General features: G+C 42.7%; 1 protein-coding gene across 2 annotated transcripts in view; it reads left to right on the top strand.

The window, feature by feature from the left end:
* The window catches only part of LOC139415359 (1-phosphatidylinositol 4,5-bisphosphate phosphodiesterase beta-1-like), a 435,430-nt gene that overhangs the window by 49,557 nt on the left and 367,859 nt on the right, over positions 1-18,014 (top strand). For both annotated transcript variants that reach the window (XM_071163445.1, XM_071163446.1), the window contains exon 3: positions 3,271-3,339. In XM_071163445.1, the coding sequence (XP_071019546.1) occupies positions 3,271-3,339 (69 nt within the window). The remainder of the gene's footprint in view (positions 1-3,270; positions 3,340-18,014) is intronic.

The raw sequence follows: 18,014 nt of genomic DNA, 5'->3' as shown, positions 1-18,014 counted from the left end.
TGCCTCTGATTGAGAACCACTTCAGACAGCCATAGACTTAGCTAGAACACCCCACTAGCTACAATCCCCATACATACACACCACATACAAAAACCCATGCCACACCCTGGCCTGACCAAATACATGAAGATAAACACAAAATACTTCGACCAGGGCGTGACAGGCTGGATGTCCTTCGGGTGGTGGACCATTCTTGATACATGCGTGAAAAACCCAGCAGCGTTGCAGTTCCTGACACACTCAAACCGGTGCCGCTGTCACCTACTACCATACCCCCGTTCAAAGGCACTTCTATCTTTTGTCTTGCCCATCCACTCTCTGAATGGCACACATACACAATCCATGTCTCAAATTGTCTCAAGGCTTCAAAATCCTTCTTTAACCCGTCTCCTCCCCTTCATCTACACTGACAGAAGTGGATTTAACAGGTGACATCAATAAGGGATCATAGCTGTCATCTGGATTCACCTGGTCAGTCTGCGTCATGGGCAGAGCAGGTGTTCCTAAAGAGTTAGGCCAGGTCTGCTATGTTCGCGCCCATATAGAACTTTATTTTTTGAAAATGTTGCTGATGCCTGCCTCTGACAGTTCCCTGGGAATTGAACAGACGTTGTTATTGATTAGCATTCGCCGTACTGTGTGTCCAAGTCTTTACGACGTAGTGGTGTCGGCAAATTGCACATCTTCTTTCACTGGACATCTTCATAGGCATTGAAAACTATCATAAATAAACATCACAACGCGGAAGCATTCATTATCACTCAGAAACGGCTATGGAGGAGAAAGTGACACTGAATTTTCACGCTCGTTGGCCTAACTCTCTATATATGGATCTGGCTCAGCCTATTTGAACTTGACTGGGGTCCGCGCAGAACAGAGTCTCGCAGCACACAGCAGGGCAGCACACAAGTGACATTCCGAATAATTTGCCGATTCCTTTTTGCTATAGCCTATTTTAATAAATATGTTCTGTACAGAACGCAGGAGTGGAATGTAGGCCAGACAGAGTGGAGAATTCCACCAAAACAGAGCAAAAACGTCCAGTCAGATAGCATTGTTCCTCTCTCTCTCTCTCTGTCAGATGCACGGGCCTTAAGCGCTCCACACAGTCTATCTGACGGAGCTTCGTTTGCAAAGCTCTCTATGCGGTTTGTGTGTTGAATGAGTGGAACGCGATGGAAATGGGGCTCCTTAGCTCTTTGTGCGTAGACTGTGAAATCACGGTGGAGAGCCCTTTAGGCTCTAGCACAGTGGTGTAGTGGGGGCTATACCCACTTTTTGTTCAGTGGGCATTGCGTATACTCTGATCTGCATGCCCATTGATGCGTACTGTATCAAAGTAGTGTAGCGGAGGTACCAATGATGTATTGCAATAGAGAAGTAATGCAGGAAGCAGGCTACACAATGGTCAAGCATGTGAAATATTGGCATGCGTGCCTTGAGTGTAATATCGCAGCAAGCGTGCGCAGCTCTCCACTGGTTGTCACATGGGAGCAGCTCACAGAGTAACGACATCGGTAGCCAGTGGTGTAGTTAAGAAAGACCTTTCATCTTGTGATATCTACCAATAAATGCAACCACTGGGTATGCCAACCAGGTATTGAAAAAGTTTGGTCCGAAGTCTTGGTTGAATCTTTGCGATGTGCAGTTCAGTCATAATGCACTGTTTGAATAAACATTTCTAATGGCTTTCCCCCAAAAAATCTTCCCAATTTAATGCTGACTGCAAAGTAGGCCTGCCTGGCAGAGTGATTTCAGGATGATTTGTATCAATTGAGAGGGCAAACTCTGCCATTACATCATGTACACTGCAGGCCTACATTGTACAGTACAGAAAGACCGCCAGCCAAATGTACTCTTGCTAGGTGCCCAATTGAATTAAAGGGCAACTACACTCTCAGACATCCGAAATGGTCTCCTGATGTGCTTTAATCATTCTTGTGGAATTAGAACATCTGACTATTGTTGTTTTTCTATTTAAAAAATAAATACATTTTGTTGAGAGTGAAACCTGAAATAGGGCGCCTGTAACGGTTCTCTTGTGGTGAAGTAGAGGCGGACCAAAAAGCAGCGTGATTATATTGATTCATGTTTAATAACAGAAAGGATAAACACGAACACTACAAAACAACAAATGTGGAAAACCAAAAACAGCCCTGTCTGGTGCAAAACACAGAGACAGGAACAATCACCCACAAACACACAGTGAAACCCAGGCTACCTAAGTATGATTCTCAATCAGAGACAACTAATGACACCTGCCTCTGATTGAGAACCATACTAGGCCGAAACATAGAAATACCCAAATCATAGAAAATCAAACATAGACTGCCCACCCAACTCACGCCCTGACCATACTAAATAAATACAAAACAAAGGAAATAGGTCAGAACGTGACAGTGCCTTTCCTGTTTGGGTAATTTTGCGCAATAATCTGAGTATGCTCATTTCTCCAGGCATCACCACTGCTCTAGCCTAAACCTATAAAAAAAAATATATATAACAGACGCTCCTTAACTATCTTGTGTCTAGCTTATTTTTAAAAAATGATCATTTTTCTAAAGTGAATGTGTATTAAGAAATAAATGACACATGTGGACTGGGAAAATCCCTCGCAACCACGCGAGGTTGAAAACCAAATAGGCCAGTAGGAGGACAGGTTATTGGCTATCATAAAATATTTAAGACAAGTTAAAGTTATGAACAGAGGCTTTTTCCCCCAAATGATCTAGAATAAGAAGGTGTTGTCCTAAAGTCTCAATCACAGCTTTATGAGAGATGTAACACACAGTTTGATTTATTTACTATTTTACGAGGCAAATAAAGCTATGATTATCCCGTTCTGGAAATGGGAGACAGGTTATACTTAATGGAGTGGACAGAAACTCACTATGGTACGACCGTTCCTCAGCAGACTGTTGCTGCGTCATCAATGTTACACACACACACACACACACACACACAAACCTGTTCCATGCTGAAGCTCCTCCACCAGAAAGGTATATTAGGAAATATTTGCCTGCACTTATCCTCTGTCCAGGCTTTCAACAACATTATCTTTCATCATGATTCATCCAGTTGTAGCATTCGATTTCACGCTACAGCCCAACGTTGGGCTATACTAATCATTTTTATTGCATTTTTGGGGTGGCTGATAAAGGGTGATACCATTGTATAGCATAATGTTTTATCGGTACATAATCAACCATACAGTCAGTGAACCCACATGTGACTGAAACGTACTCTTCTATTTCTGTTGGTTTCTTAAAGGACACTGATCTCCTGGACATCGCCTATATCAAGGACGCCAGGAACGGAAAATGCACCAAGACGCCAAAGGTATGTCAAGTCAGACCAGTGGTTTCTGCTCGGTGCTCGATTCAAATGGATTTAGATGTACTGTACATCTGTGTATCTCATTGTCTTTCCACCAAAAGCTCCATTCCAGCTCTATAACAGGGCTTTATGAGAAACCCTGGAAGAGAGACAAGCTAATCGGATAATATTGTAGTTTTATGGAGGCTATATCGGGACAGGAATAGGAGGAGGAAGAGAGAGACAGAGACACGGCTCTGTGTGCTATAGGGATCAGACAGGGACATTTGAATAGATCTGCATATGGATATAGAACTGGACATCACGACACAATGGTGTGTGTGTGTGTGTGTGTGTGTGTGTGTGTGTGTGTGTGTGTGTGTGTGTGTGTGTGTGTGTGTGTGTGTGTGTGTGTGTGTGTGTGTGGTGCTTATGTTAGGCATTATGTTGACTGTACTTCCAGTACTGTATGGCTGGTGTCTCTAAGCTAGGGCTCTGACGGTCATGGTATTTTGGATAACGGTAATTGGCCAGCCAAATGACTGTAGTCCCCTTAATAACCTTTCGATTTGTCCACAAATTGGGAGAATATTTAACATTATTTCAAATTGACCCACATTGTAAAAGAGACAACTTCGTCGTAGTCGCAGATTTTTTTTGTTATACAGAAATAACAAAACGTGCCGAAACGCTGCTGTTGTTGTTCAATGTCCACAATCCCGATGCTCCCACGTAGGGAAATAGCAGCTGCGAGAAGAGCCCTGGGGCTTCAGGCTATTCGGCGTGGTAGAGTGGGAAATGTGGGGACCCGTTGTCCAAGTAGGCTACACGTAGCTATGTGTATGGAAAACATCACAGGTAAGACATTTATACTGAACAAAAATATAAATGCAACATGTAAAGTGTTGGTCCCATGTTTCATGAGCTGAAATAAAAGATCCCAGAAATGTTCCATATGCACAAAAAGCTTCTTTCTCAAATTTTGTGCACAACTTTGTTTACATCCGTTCTAGTGAGCATTTCTCCTTTGCCAAAATAATCCATCCACCTGACAGGTGTGGCATATCAACAAACGGATTAAACAGCATGATCATTGCACAAGTGCACCTTATGCTGGGATCAATAAGCCCAGGACCTCCACATCAGGCTGCTTCACCTGCAGGATCGTCTAAGACCAGCCACCTGGACAGCTGATGAAACTGTGGGCTTTCACAACCAAATCATTTTTGTTCAAACTGTCAGAAACGTCTCAGGGAAGCTCACATGCGTGCTCGTAGTCCTCAACCGGGCCTTGACTTGACTGCAGTGGGCAAATGTTCACCTTCGATGGCCACTGGCACACTGGAGAAGTGTGCTCTTCATGGATGTACCGGGCAAATGACAGACAGTGTGTATGGCGTTGTGTGGTCGAGCGGTTTGCTGATGTCAACATTGTGAACAGAGTGCCCCATGGTGGCGGTGGGTTTGTAGTATGGGCAGGCATAAGCAACAGACAACAAACACAATTGCATTTTACCAGTGGCAATTTAAATGCACAGAGATACCCTTGACGAGATCCTGAGGCCCATTGTTGTGCCATCCACCGCCATCACCTCAAGTTTCAGCATGATAATGCACAGCCCCATGTCGCAATGATCCGTACACAATTCCTGGAAGCTGAAAATGTCCCAGTTCTTCCATGGCTTGCATACTAACAAGCAGCGTTGGGGAGTAAAGGATTCCATGTAATCCATTACATGTAAGGGATTACAAAAAAAAGTGACTAATCTGTTACGTTACCAGCAAAAATATTGTAATCAGATTAGATACTTTTGAAAAACTAGATGATTACTTCGAGGATTACTTTTAAATTCAGAAAGGAGGTTTGCAAAATAATATATTTGACACTTCTGTTTTCTCAATGATATTCAAATCAGCATTGAAAAAAGGCGCTAGTTTAAGTTTGTTCCATCTGAGTGATTCTGGCTACAAATCAGTGACCACAATGGTGACACACCAAATGTGTTTGATGGATCACGGGAAAAAGCAGGAATAAGCTTTTGTAGGCTACAGTCCAAGCTATGTTTTCCAATGGTGCAACTGCTGTCGGCATCCAAAGATTATCCAACTTGAATAAAGGCTTGGAGGTATGGCTGACAGCAGTGGTGTAGTCTACAGTGACACTGATATCACTTATTATTGTTATCTACATAGCGCATTGATGTGACTCACGCTGCTGCTCTCTCATCTAGCTATTTGTGCCTTACAGAGTGTGGTTGTTGTGGATGGCTGTTCACAAATCTGTGTGTATTTGACCCCAATAATGGTTGAATTCAAGAAGTTTAAGCTGCCTATCAATCATTGTTTTTGAAACCAGTGGACAGCCAGTGAAAAATGCGCTCTTGCAACAGCAGCACAGTGCAGATCCCAGCCTATGGAATGAAAGTGGAGCTTTTATTGCTCAATCTAATTCACGCTGATAAATTGCTTTTATCCATAGACCTAATGGACATGTTCAAACTCGCACACTTTTGAAAGACTTGAAGTGGCAATCTGTAGTTGCTACATCCATTTTTGGACATAAAAATGATTTGATTCTTCGAAGAATATAACTTAGAATTGCTTCATGAGCTTAGTTCAACTGTCACACTCCATGAGAACCCAGAACCCATCTCCAATGATTGTAAATGTAAACAAACACTGTATAGCCTCATAACATGGTTAAAACAATCATTTGGATATCATGATTGGTCAGTCCTTGCATCCACAACTCTCTATTAATCTGAGAGGGGTTACATTTCTCCAGGCCCATCCCTCAGCTTTTTCCCAAAACAGAGGTGGGGCGACCGTTTTGTTGTTGTTTCATCTGTGGATTTTCCCTTTAAACAGCTGCACATTATCAAGATATCAAAGTGTCACCAACAGTAAGGTAAACAATAGGCCTATAGCAAATGCAGCATTTGGCATTCATTTTTCACATGTAAATAGCACTTTTCAGTAGTGCTCAAAGCATGCCATTCCATGAGCGCAGCATTGATCTTTCAACTCGTTTCAATGAGCCCAGTCAGTCCTCCATGACAATAAAATCATAAACAACAGAGTAGGGCTGTCTTATAAATCCTTAATTATCCTTAGGTATGGTCAGGTAATTTTGGTTAATCTATACTTCCTTATTTCCAGATCCTATTCTTGATGATCAAGGGGCACAACATTAATTGGAATGACTGGAATTCTTATAGACTTTGGTTTTTAATGTAAAGATATAATTTTATCGTATTATTGTATGTGGTAGAAAGCCTACATAACCAACCCATAAAGTAAAATGTAACATCCATATATGGCCAGCTATGTAAACTTTAACATTGATTTATCCCTGGTAACATACATTTTTACATCTAAAAGTAACTGAATGTAATCAGATTACGTTACTGAGTTTGGTAATCCATAAATTACGTTACTGATTACAATTTTGGACAGGTAACTAGTAACTGTAACGGATTACATTTAGAAAGTAGCCCACCCAACACTGCTCACCAGAAATGTCACCCATAAGCATGTTTGGGAGGCTCTAGATCGATGTGTATGACAGCGTGTTCCCGTTCCCACCAATATACAGCAACTTCGCCATTGAAGAAGAGTGGGGCATTTGGGAGGCCCTACAAAATTACATTTTTCTAAGTAATGAGAATGTTAGAGAGCAGGCAATGTTGAAAAGGAATCTTTATACAGGTTGAAATCTTCTTAAATGTGGTTCTGTAATTGATTAAAACAAGCAGACAGCAAGGAAATTGCTTTTGAATTTTTTTATCTTTTTTTCTGTGAGCCAATAGAGTAACCTAGGTAACCACAAGTTGTTTTCTCCACAGGCGCGCGGGGCCACGACGTTCTATCTAATACCGACTTGGACTATTGCGAGTGTACCCATATAGGAGCAAAGCAAGAAGTAAAAGCAGGAAGTGTACCCATCAATATGTGCTGTGATTTGTTGATTCAACTCAACTGACATTACAAAAAATACATAACATTGCATAAGCCACATCAGTAAACATAATTTTAATGACGATTCTACATTACAGTGGAAATGATTGCATCACAATACCAGGCAGCCATTGCGAGTGTACCCATGAGTTTACCTGTCAAATGGCCAGGGTTAGAGGTTCCAAGCCCATTCTATTCATTGTTTTCTACAACACCTTGTCAACAAACCTTCATCACGTTGTTAATAAGAGTCCATGTTAACACAGAAACTGACTCAATCCCACGAATGCCCGGCCATCCATCAGTCAGCTGCAATAGCGTTCAAAGGTTTGGGGTCAGTTAGAAATGTCCTTGTTTTTGAAAGAAACGCACATATTTTGTCCATTAAAATAACATAAAATTGATCAGAAATAATATAGATTTTGTTAATGTTGTAAATTATTTTTATTGAATAACTACATAGGCGTACAGAAGCCCATTATCAGCAAAAAAAATGTTTTTGCAATTATGTTAGAATGCTGAAAGCTGTTGTTCAGATTAAAGAAGCAATAAACTGGCCTTCTTTAGACTAATTGAGTATCTGGAGCATCAGCATTTGTGGATTCAATTACAGGCTCAAAATGGCCAGAAACAATGACTTTCTTCTGAAACTCGTCAGTCTATTCTTGTTCTGAGAAATGAAGGCTATTCCATGTGAGAAATTGCCAAGAAACTGAAGATCTCGTAAAACGATGTGTACTACTCCCTTCACAGAACATCGCAAACTGGCTCTAACCAGAATAGAAAGAGGAGTGGGAGGCCCCGATGCACACCTGAGCAAGAGGACAAATACAGTGACTAGTTTGAGAAACAGACGCCTCACTCACTGCAAGTCCTCAACTTGCAGCTTCATTAAATAGTACCAGCAAAACACCTGTCTCAACGTCAACAGTGAAGAGGTGACTCCGAGATGCTGGCCTTCTAGGCAGAGTCCGTCTGTCCAGTGTCTGTGTTCTTTTGCCCATCTTAATCTTTTATTTTTTATTGGCCAGTCTGAGATATGGCCTTTTCTTTGCAGAGTCGCAAAGTGCTGTCATGGCCTTGGCCTGTCTGAGTGTTGCATTCTGGCTACAGCTGCTACAAAAGGAGCAAAGGAGACTTTAACATAACGATTGTTGGCATGATTCACTCCAGTAATTGCTATGGTAAACAACAACATAAATTGTAGTATTTGGGTGGAATGTACACAAGGTCCAGACAAAACTTGACTTCCACTTCATCCGAACCCCTCTGAAGGACACACGTACATGTTGGAGAGGTCGCTCGTGGAGCAGTTGTTTACGGCGAGTTAAGTGTCTAGCTCAAGGACACAACAGCAGGCAACAGCATCTGATACCAGCTCACTTTTATCCCCCGTCCGACCCGGGATTTGAACTGGCAACTCCCCAGTTGCTGGCTCGCCGCTCTAAATGATAAGCTAACTGCCATTTCAACCGTTTAACGGCCAACGGTCACTGCCCCTCTGTGATGCTCTTGTTCTAAGTGCAGAGAAGACAGACCGCTAACAATGCACACCGTCACAACTGGCAACTGTTGCTTTTGACGCCAAATAAATGTTTTGTTATGTCCAATCTCATAGGAATGTGTACATTCAGTTGGAAAACTATTTGAAACCGCCAAAGAATCCGTCAGGCATATTTGGGCACAATTTCAAGCCAAATATGGAATTCTCCACGGCTCTCTGGTCATTCATATCTCACTTTAAACGTATTACTACAACACTGCATGAATTATGGTGCACTCTGAATTTTAATTCCCTGACCAATGGCTAAATTGCATCCATTCGTCTGCATGTGTTTCTTTGCTGATAAACTGTTGTAATAATATCAGTGGCAATGGCGTCACACTGTCGCCTCGGTCATCTCATTAAAATCAAATCCAATTTTATTTGCCACATGCTTCGTGAACAATAGGTGTAGACTAACAGTGAAATGTTTACCTACGACCCTTACTAACAACCCAGAGAAAGATATAGAACAATAATAACACAAGGAGAGAGAGAGATAAGTACAGAATGAGGTTCATGGCCCATTGTTGCATCTCTGGAGTGATAGCCAATGGAACTCCACTGAGAGGAGTTATGCATTCTTAACAACTCAGAGGAGAGAGGCCGTACCTCCCAAGGGTGGATTCTAAACTGCCTACATCAGAGAGGCTGTACCTCCAGAGGATATTACCATGGGAAGGGTCAGATGGCTACCAGTAGAATGCCATTACCGGCAAGACAGAGAGACAGAGAGAGCGAGAGAGAGAGAGCGAGAGAGAGAGAGAGAGAGAGAGAGAGAGAGAGGTAGGCGGATTAAGGGAGGGAGCTGAAGGAGATGGAGGAAGGAGATGAGGGAGAGAGGAGAGGAGATGTGAGAGAAGGGGAAAGGAGAGAAAGAAGCTACAAGCAATAATCCGAGTTTGTACTTGATGCTCTTCACTTACCCAAGGCCTTGTTTTGAATCCTAAATTCCGTCTTTCAGATTATCAGGGATTTTTGTGAAACCGCTTTAAGGATGTGTCAGGATTTGTTGGACTATGTCATTGACTGCAGGGGGAAAATAGGATTTGTACAATTACGTTATAATAATTAAGATGACGACAAAAGGGTGTGTAATGTGTGCGGGTTTGTGTGTGTTGTCATGTGTGTGCATGCTGGCGTGCCTGTGTGTCTGTACATGTGTGCGTGCATATGTGTGTGTGTCGGGGTGTGTGTGTGTGTGTGTGTGTGTGTGTGTGTGTCGTTTTGTGAGGACCCCAGGAAAGAGCAGTTGTTGCCAAGGTAACAAGTGAAGGGGGATCAGAATAAATGTGTCTATAAACTGACTTGAAGCCTTTCCCTAAAATCAATGGCAACCCTCTGTGGCCTGTGGGTCAAACAGTCCCCCAAGTTTCAGTCTGGATGGGGTTAGGGGAACAGAAATACGGGGGGGGGGGGTATTTCTATCTCTGTGCTTCACTTTCTGCATAATAATTTCACAAGGGAAAATAAAAATTGTAAAATGAATAAGAATTCTGGGCAGCTTAGGAGAGAGCATACTGAGTCATTATTATTCCGCATTTTTCATAATAGCTAAGATTCAATGGTGGTTATTGGTGAGAGTGGAGAGGGGCTCTATCCGAGGGATCGGGATGGGGTGACTGGGAGGTCATCAGACACTTCTCTGAAGTATGTGTGGGGCCTCAACTCATCCCACTTCAGTCTCTCGGTGGACCGACTCTCCCGAAGTAGACCCTCACCGGACGTTATACCTTAATTTACAAGGTAATACAAACTGACCACAGTACTTAAGTGCCAGTATTCCTCCAATGTATGTACAATGACATAGCCCACAGTCTTTTTGTGCATTAGTAGAGGAGCTGGAGCTTGAAAGCCCAATAAAGACATAGCGCCTCAAAGTACAAAGAGTAACTTTTCTTTATGTTTTTGTTGTGTGTTCTCTGTTAACTGTCTGCTCAGCCCACATGCTCACACGCTCTATATACCTGCATATACAGTATAGTGCCTTCAGAACGTTTTCACACCCCTAACACACATTTTGTTGTGTTACAGCCTGCATTTAAAATGGATTACATGTCAAAGTGTGTCACTGGCCTACACACAATACCCCATAATGTCAAAGTGTAATTATGTTTTTCTACATTTTTACCAATTAATTAAATATTTTAAGATGAAATGTCTTGGGTCAATAAGTATTCAATCCCTTTGTTATGGCAAGCCTAAATAAGTTCAGGAGTATTAATGTGCTTAACAAGTCACATAATAAGTTGTATGGACTCATTCTGTGTGCAATAATAGTGTTTAACATGATTTTTAAATGACTACCTCATATCTGTACCCTACACAATTATCTGTAAGGTTCCTCAGTGGAACAGTGAATTTCAAGCACAGATTCAATCACAAAGACCACTGGGGGGTTTTCCACTGCTTTGCAACAAAGGGCCCCTATTGATAGATGGATAAAACATTTTAAAAAAGCACACATTGATATTCCAAAACATGCATCCTGTTTGCGACAAGGCACTAAAGTAATACTGCAAAAAATGTGGCAAAACAATTAACTTTTTGTCTTGAATACAAAGTGTTATGTTTGGGGCAAATCCAATACAACACATAACTGAGTACCAATCTCCATATTTTCAAGCATGGTGGTGGCTGCATCATGTTATGGGTATGCTTCTAATAGTTAAGGACTGGGGCTAGATGTAGCTTGATGTAGAAGGCTAACGTTAACTAGCTAACGTTTGCTAGTTAACGTTAGCCTTCTACATCAAGCTACATCTAGAAGCATTAGAAGTTGCTCATTAAAGGAAGTGCATGCTCAGTCTCCTCCTGTACTCCATGTTCACCCATGACTGCATGGCCAAGCACGACTCCAACACCATCATTAAGTTTGTCGATGACGCAACAGTGGTAGGCCTGATCACTGACAACGATGAGACAGCCTATAGGGATGAGGGCAGAGACCTGGCAGTATGGTGCCAGAATAACAACCTCTCACTCAATGTGAACAAGACAAAGGAAATGATTGTGGACTACAGAAAAAAGGGGACCGAGCACGCCCTCATTCTCATCGACAGGGCTGTAGTGGAGCAGATAGAGACCGTCAAATTCCTTGGTGTTCACATCACCAACAAACTCTCATGGTCCATACACACCAAGACAGTCGTGAAGAGGGCACGACAACGCCTATTCAGGAGACTGAAAAGATTTGGCACGGGTCCTCAGATCCTCAAAAAGTTCTACAGCTGCACCATCGAGAGCGTCCTGCCTGGTTGCATCACCGCCTGGTATGGGTAGTGCATACGGCCCAGAACATCACTGGGCCGAGCTTCTTGCCATCCAGGACCTCTATACCAGGCGGTGTCAGAGGAAGGCCCAAAGAATTGCCAAGGACTCCAGCCATCCTAGTCATAGACTGTTCTCTCTGCTACAGCATGGCAAGCAGTACCGGAGCGCCAAGTCTAGGTCAAAAAGGCTTCTTAACAGCTTCTACCCCCAAGATATAAGACTCTTGAACAGTTAATCAAATGGCTACCCGGACTATTTGCATTGTTCCCCCCCCCCCCCATTTTTTTATACTGCTGCTACTCTCTGTTTATTATCCATGCATGGTCACTTTACCTCTACCTACATGTACGTATACCAACATGGACATATTACCTCAATTACCTCGACTAACCGGTGCCCCCACACATTGACTCTGTACCGGAACCCCCTGTCTATTGCCTCCACATTGACTCTGTACCGTAACCCCCTGTTTTTAGACTCACTACTGTTATTTTATTGTTGCTCCTTAATTCTAATTTTTTTTCTCTTAAAACTGCCTTGTTGGTTAAGGTCTTGTAAGTGAGCATTTCACTGTAAGGTCTACTACACCTGTTGTATTCAGCATTTCACTGTAAGGTCTACTACACCTGTTGTATTCAGCATTTCACTGTAAGGTCTACTACACCTGTTGTATTCAGCATTTCACTGTAAGGTCTACTTCACCTGTTCTATTCAGCATTTCACTGTAAGGTTTACTACACCTGTTCTATTCAGCATTTCAGTGTAAGGTCTACTACACCTGTTGTATTCAGCATTTCACTGTAAGGTCTACTACACCTGTTCTATTCAGCATTTCACTGTAAGGTCTACTACACCTGTTCTATTCGGCGCACGTGACAAATACAATTTGATTTGATTTGAAGTTTGCCAAGCAGCCTAGGACAACAAAAACTGAAAGTATGTACTGTATGACAGAGTGATGGACCGTTCCGTCAACGTAAAAGAGAGGAGGCCGGCATTTTCATCTGTCTACATTTTTCTACTTGCATGAATGCTCACGCACGCATTCACACACACACTACACACTAGAACTATGGACAGCCACATCATATTTAACTGACGTTATTGGACTAAATTGTTTTTGTTATCTTTTCGATGTCACTGTATTAGGATCAACATAGGTGATTTGATGATGTTGAAATGTTGAAGTTGAAATGGGGCTGGAATAGTGGAGGCAGCTCCATGAACTTGCTTGACCACGCTGTAGGTCATGTAACTGTTTGTTACACGCAATACGCTTTGTGGATTTTACCAGTGTGGTCGTTTGTGTGTGTGTGTGTGTGTGTGTGTGTGTGTGTGTGTGTGTGTGTATTTGTATGTTTTGTAGTGTTAAAAAAAGTTCAATTAAACGCAGACGCACATAGAGATGGTATTATTCTTAAGCGGTAGAAATAATACCACGATGTGATTCTTGCTGCCTTCTCTCGACTAATTTATACAAACCCTATATACACTACACTGAAAACAATGACGTTTCTTAACCCTTTGACGCTACCAGGCGGAATCGTTCTACCGTGGCCTGTGTAGCGTACGCTCAAACCGGTGTGATTACAATCCTTATTTTGACCTTCCAGTTATGACTGATGCAACAGTCGGCGTTTGAGCTGGCCGCGCTGTTTTTTTCAAGGAAACTATTTGCACAGCGTTATGTCCTGAATGTGACTAGTTTATTGTTTGGATGCAACGTTCAGAAATGTACAGAAGTAGCAACAGAATAACACAATCATCCAAACCCGGATAATGTAGGCTACATTAGACTTGGCGCTAACTGAGGAAAGATTGACGTAACACAACACAAGCGGTCATATTTATCTAACTCTCGTCAGAAACCATTACCATTACTATTTACAATTCATCACATCAGTTTGTGCGCGCCGCCATGTTTTTTTTCATTTTCGTGTCTACCAAAGATAAGAAGAGGAGACAAGATAAGTTTGGTCTGATTGTAGTACGCGTGTTGAAGGGTGAAGTGTCATCTACCATCATTCACTTCCCATCATTCCCTTTTTGGTAGTTTCCTCTAAAGATGAGTGAACCATCCTTTCACTTTGTTATAACATCTTTGGTCTGAGAGATGTTTACGTGACCCCCAGAATGCATTGTATGATGTCAACAAACATTGGGCCACACATTGCTGTCAAATTGCTTAGAATTAGCGCATCATCACCTTCAAACAAGTATTTTACACACTGCATGTGTACATTGCAATCAGTTGAAGAATCGGAATGCATGATTTGTCACAAGTACTTGAAAACATGGGAATAAACCAGTAAATACTTACGGAAGTGGTTGTTCCAGTTTAGATGCTTTAGGTAGTCTCATTATGTTAGTCTTCCCAAACCTGGGAAAAATTCTGAATGGAGGTCAATATATATTTCAAATCAATCATTCAATAAAATGTATTTATACATCACAAAATTCTTATACAGAAACCCAGTCTAAAACCACAAAGTGCATGCAATGCAGATGTAGAAGCACGGTGGCTAGGAAAAATGAACCTAAGAAGAAACCTAGAGAGGAACCAGTCTCTGAGGGGTGGCCATTTCTCTTCTGGGTGTGACAGGTGGAGATTATAAGATTACATGGCCATTAAGGCCAGATCGTTCTTCAAGATGTTCAAACGTTCATAGATGACCAACAGGGTCAAATAATAATCACAGTGGTTGTAGAGGGTGCAACAGGTCAGCACCTCAGGAGTAAATGTCAGTTGGCTTTTCATAGCCGAGCATTCAGTGGTCGAGTGGGAGGGAAAGAGAGGAAAAGGGAGAAAGAGAGAGAGGGTTGAAAACAGCAGGTCCGGCACAAGGTAGCACGTCCGGTGAACAGGTCAGGGCTCCATAGCCACAGGCAAAATAGCAGAAACTGGACCAGCAGCACGACCAGGTAGACTGGGGACAGCCAGGAGTTGTCAGGCCAGTCCTGAGGCATGGTCTTATGGCTCAGGGAGGGAGGGAGGGAGGGAGGGAGAGAGGGAGAGAGAGAGAGAGAGAGAGAGAGAGAGAGAGAGAGAGAGAGAGAGAGAGAGAGAGAGAGAGAGAGAGAGAGAGAGAGAGAGAGAGAGAGAGAGAGAGAGAGAGAGAGAGAGAGAGAGAGAGAGAGAGAGAGAGAGAGAGAGAGAGAGAGAGAGAGAGAGAGAGAGAGAGAGAGAGAGAGAGAGAGAGATATTACACCTGATAGGACAGACTGACCCTATACTATTGCAGCATAGATACTGGGGTGGTTGTGGGACACTGTGGCCCCATCCGACGACACCCCCGGACAGGGCCAACCAGGCAGGATATAACCCCACCCACTTTGCCAAAGCACAGCCCCCACACCACTAGAGGGATATCACCGACAACATACTACCCTGAAACAAGGCTGTGTATAGCCCAGAAAGATCTTCCCTACTGCACAAGCCCGAGGGGGCGCAAAGATCACGTCAGTGACTCAGCTCACTCAAGTCGAGTATAGCGAAAAGAGCCTGGCACGACGTGACGCACGCCTCCTAGGGACGGCTTGGGAGAGCACTATTAAGCCAGTGACTCAGCCCCCATAATATGGTCAGAGGCAGAGAATCCCAGTGTAGAGGGGAGCCGGCTGCTCTCCAGTGCCTTGCCGTTCACCCCTGGGCTAGGCTACACTCAATCATAGGACCTCCTTCAGAAAAGACGAAAAAGTTGAGAACCGAGTCTGCGTCTCTCACACGGATAGGCAGACCATTCCATAAGAATGGAAAAGGAGAAAACCTTGCCTCCAGCTGTTTGCTTAGAAATTCTAGGGACAATAAGGAGACCTGCGCCTTGTCACTGTAGCGTACGTGTAGGTATGTACGGCAGGACCAAGATAGGTCCACAGAGACTAAATTATATCTTTGTGACATATAAGATCTAAACCAGGCAAGAACTTGTCTATGTAGACCAATTAGGGTTTCCAATCTCTCCAAAAAAATGTGGTCATCGATGACGTCAAAAGTGGCACTAAGGTCTCTGAGCACGAGGACAGATGCAGAGCCTTGATCTGAAGCCATTAAAAGGTTGTTTACCACCTTCCCGAGTACAGTCTCGGTACTATGATGGGGTCTAAAACCAGACTGGAGCGTTCCGTATACATTATTCGTCTTCAAGACGTCATTGTTGCGCAACAGCTTTTTCTAAAATGTTTGAGACAAATAGGGAGATTCGATACAGGCCCCGCTATCACCCAGAAGGTGAGGTCAGTACAGGTGCATCAAAAATGGGACAGAGAGACTAAAAAACAGCTTCTATCAAAAACGCCATCAGACTGTTAAATAGCCATCACTAGCACAATAGAGGCTGCTGCCCTATAGACTACTCATGTTATATGTACAGACAGTACAGTTGAAGTCGGATGTTTACATACACTTAGGTTGGAGTCATTAGAACTCGTTTTTCAACCACTCCACAGAATTCTTGTTAACAAACTACAGTCGGTTAGGACATCTACTTTGTGACGCAAGTAATATTTCCAACAATTGTTTACAGATAGATTATTTCACTTATAATTCACTGCATCACAATTCCAGTGGGTCAGAAGTTTACATGCACAATGTTGACTGTGCCTTTAGACAGCTTGGAAAATTATGTAATGGCTTTAGAAGCTTCTGATAGGCTAATTGACATCATTTGAGTCAATTGGAGGTGTACCTGTGGATGTGTTTCAAGGCCTACCTTCAAACTCGGTGCCTCTTTGCTTGACATCATGGGAAATTCAAAAGAAAATCAGCCAAGATCTCAGAAAAAAAACTGTAGACCTCCACAAGTCTGGATCATCCTGGGGAGCAATTTCCAAATGCCCGAAGGTACCAAGTTCATCTGTACAAACAATAGTATGCAAGTATAAACACCATGGGACCACGCAGCCGTCATACCGCTCAGGAAGGAGACGCGTTCTGTCTCCTAGAGATGAACGTACTTTGGTACGAAAAGTGCAAATCAATCCCAGAACAACAGCAAAGGACCTTGTGAAGATGCTGGTGGAAACAAGTACAAAAGTATCTATATCCACAGTAAAACAAGTCCTATATCGACATAACCTGAAAGGCCACTCAGCAAGGAAGAAGCCACTGCTCCAAAACTGCCAGACTACAGTTTGCACATGAGGACAAAGATCATACTTTTTGGAGAAATGTCCTCTGGTTGATGAAACAAAAATAGAACTGTTTGGCCATAATGACCATCATGTTTGGAGAAAAAACAGGGAGATGCTTGCAAGCTGAAGAACACCATCCCAACCGTGAAGCACGGGGGAGGCAGCATCATGTTGTGGGGGTGCTTTGCTGCAGGAGGGTGCACTTCACAAAATCGATGGCATCATCGTTAAATGTCAGGAATTGTGAAAAACTGAGTTTAAATGTATTTGGCTAAGGTGTATGTAAACTTCCGACTTCAACTGTATATCCTGTATTCTATCCTATTCTACTGTACCTTTATTTGCAGCTCTGACATTGCTCGTCCAAATATTTATACATTCTTAATGCCATTCCTTTACTTTAGATTGCGTGTATTGTTAGATATAACTTCTTAAATATTACTGCACTGTTGGAGATGGAAACACAACATAAGCTCTGCTAAAGACGTGTAGGTGACAAATCAAACATTTTATTTGAATGATTTGGATTTGATTTGATGGAGTTTGGTACACACCCGCAGGATAATAAGCCATTTATTATGTTCAGCATACAGTAGGCGGGCCAAGCACCGGACGTAGCTCTTTCAGGTGTTTAGTAGTAATAGGGCCCAGTAGGCAGCTGGAAGGTTTATGACTATTTTTGTGAATGTGTCGAGAGATACAGGATTAAAACACTTGAGTGTTTCCATGGATCCAAGGTCCTGGCTGTTCTGTGCAGACTCATGAGAATTGAGTTTTGGAGAAATACCCATATTCA

Source organism: Oncorhynchus clarkii, chromosome 8 (genome assembly GCF_045791955.1).
Source record: "Oncorhynchus clarkii lewisi isolate Uvic-CL-2024 chromosome 8, UVic_Ocla_1.0, whole genome shotgun sequence".
Taxonomy (NCBI): Eukaryota; Metazoa; Chordata; class Actinopteri; order Salmoniformes; family Salmonidae; genus Oncorhynchus; species Oncorhynchus clarkii.
The sequence above is the reverse complement of the archived record's forward strand: the minus strand, read 5'-3'. Positions and strand labels throughout refer to the sequence as shown.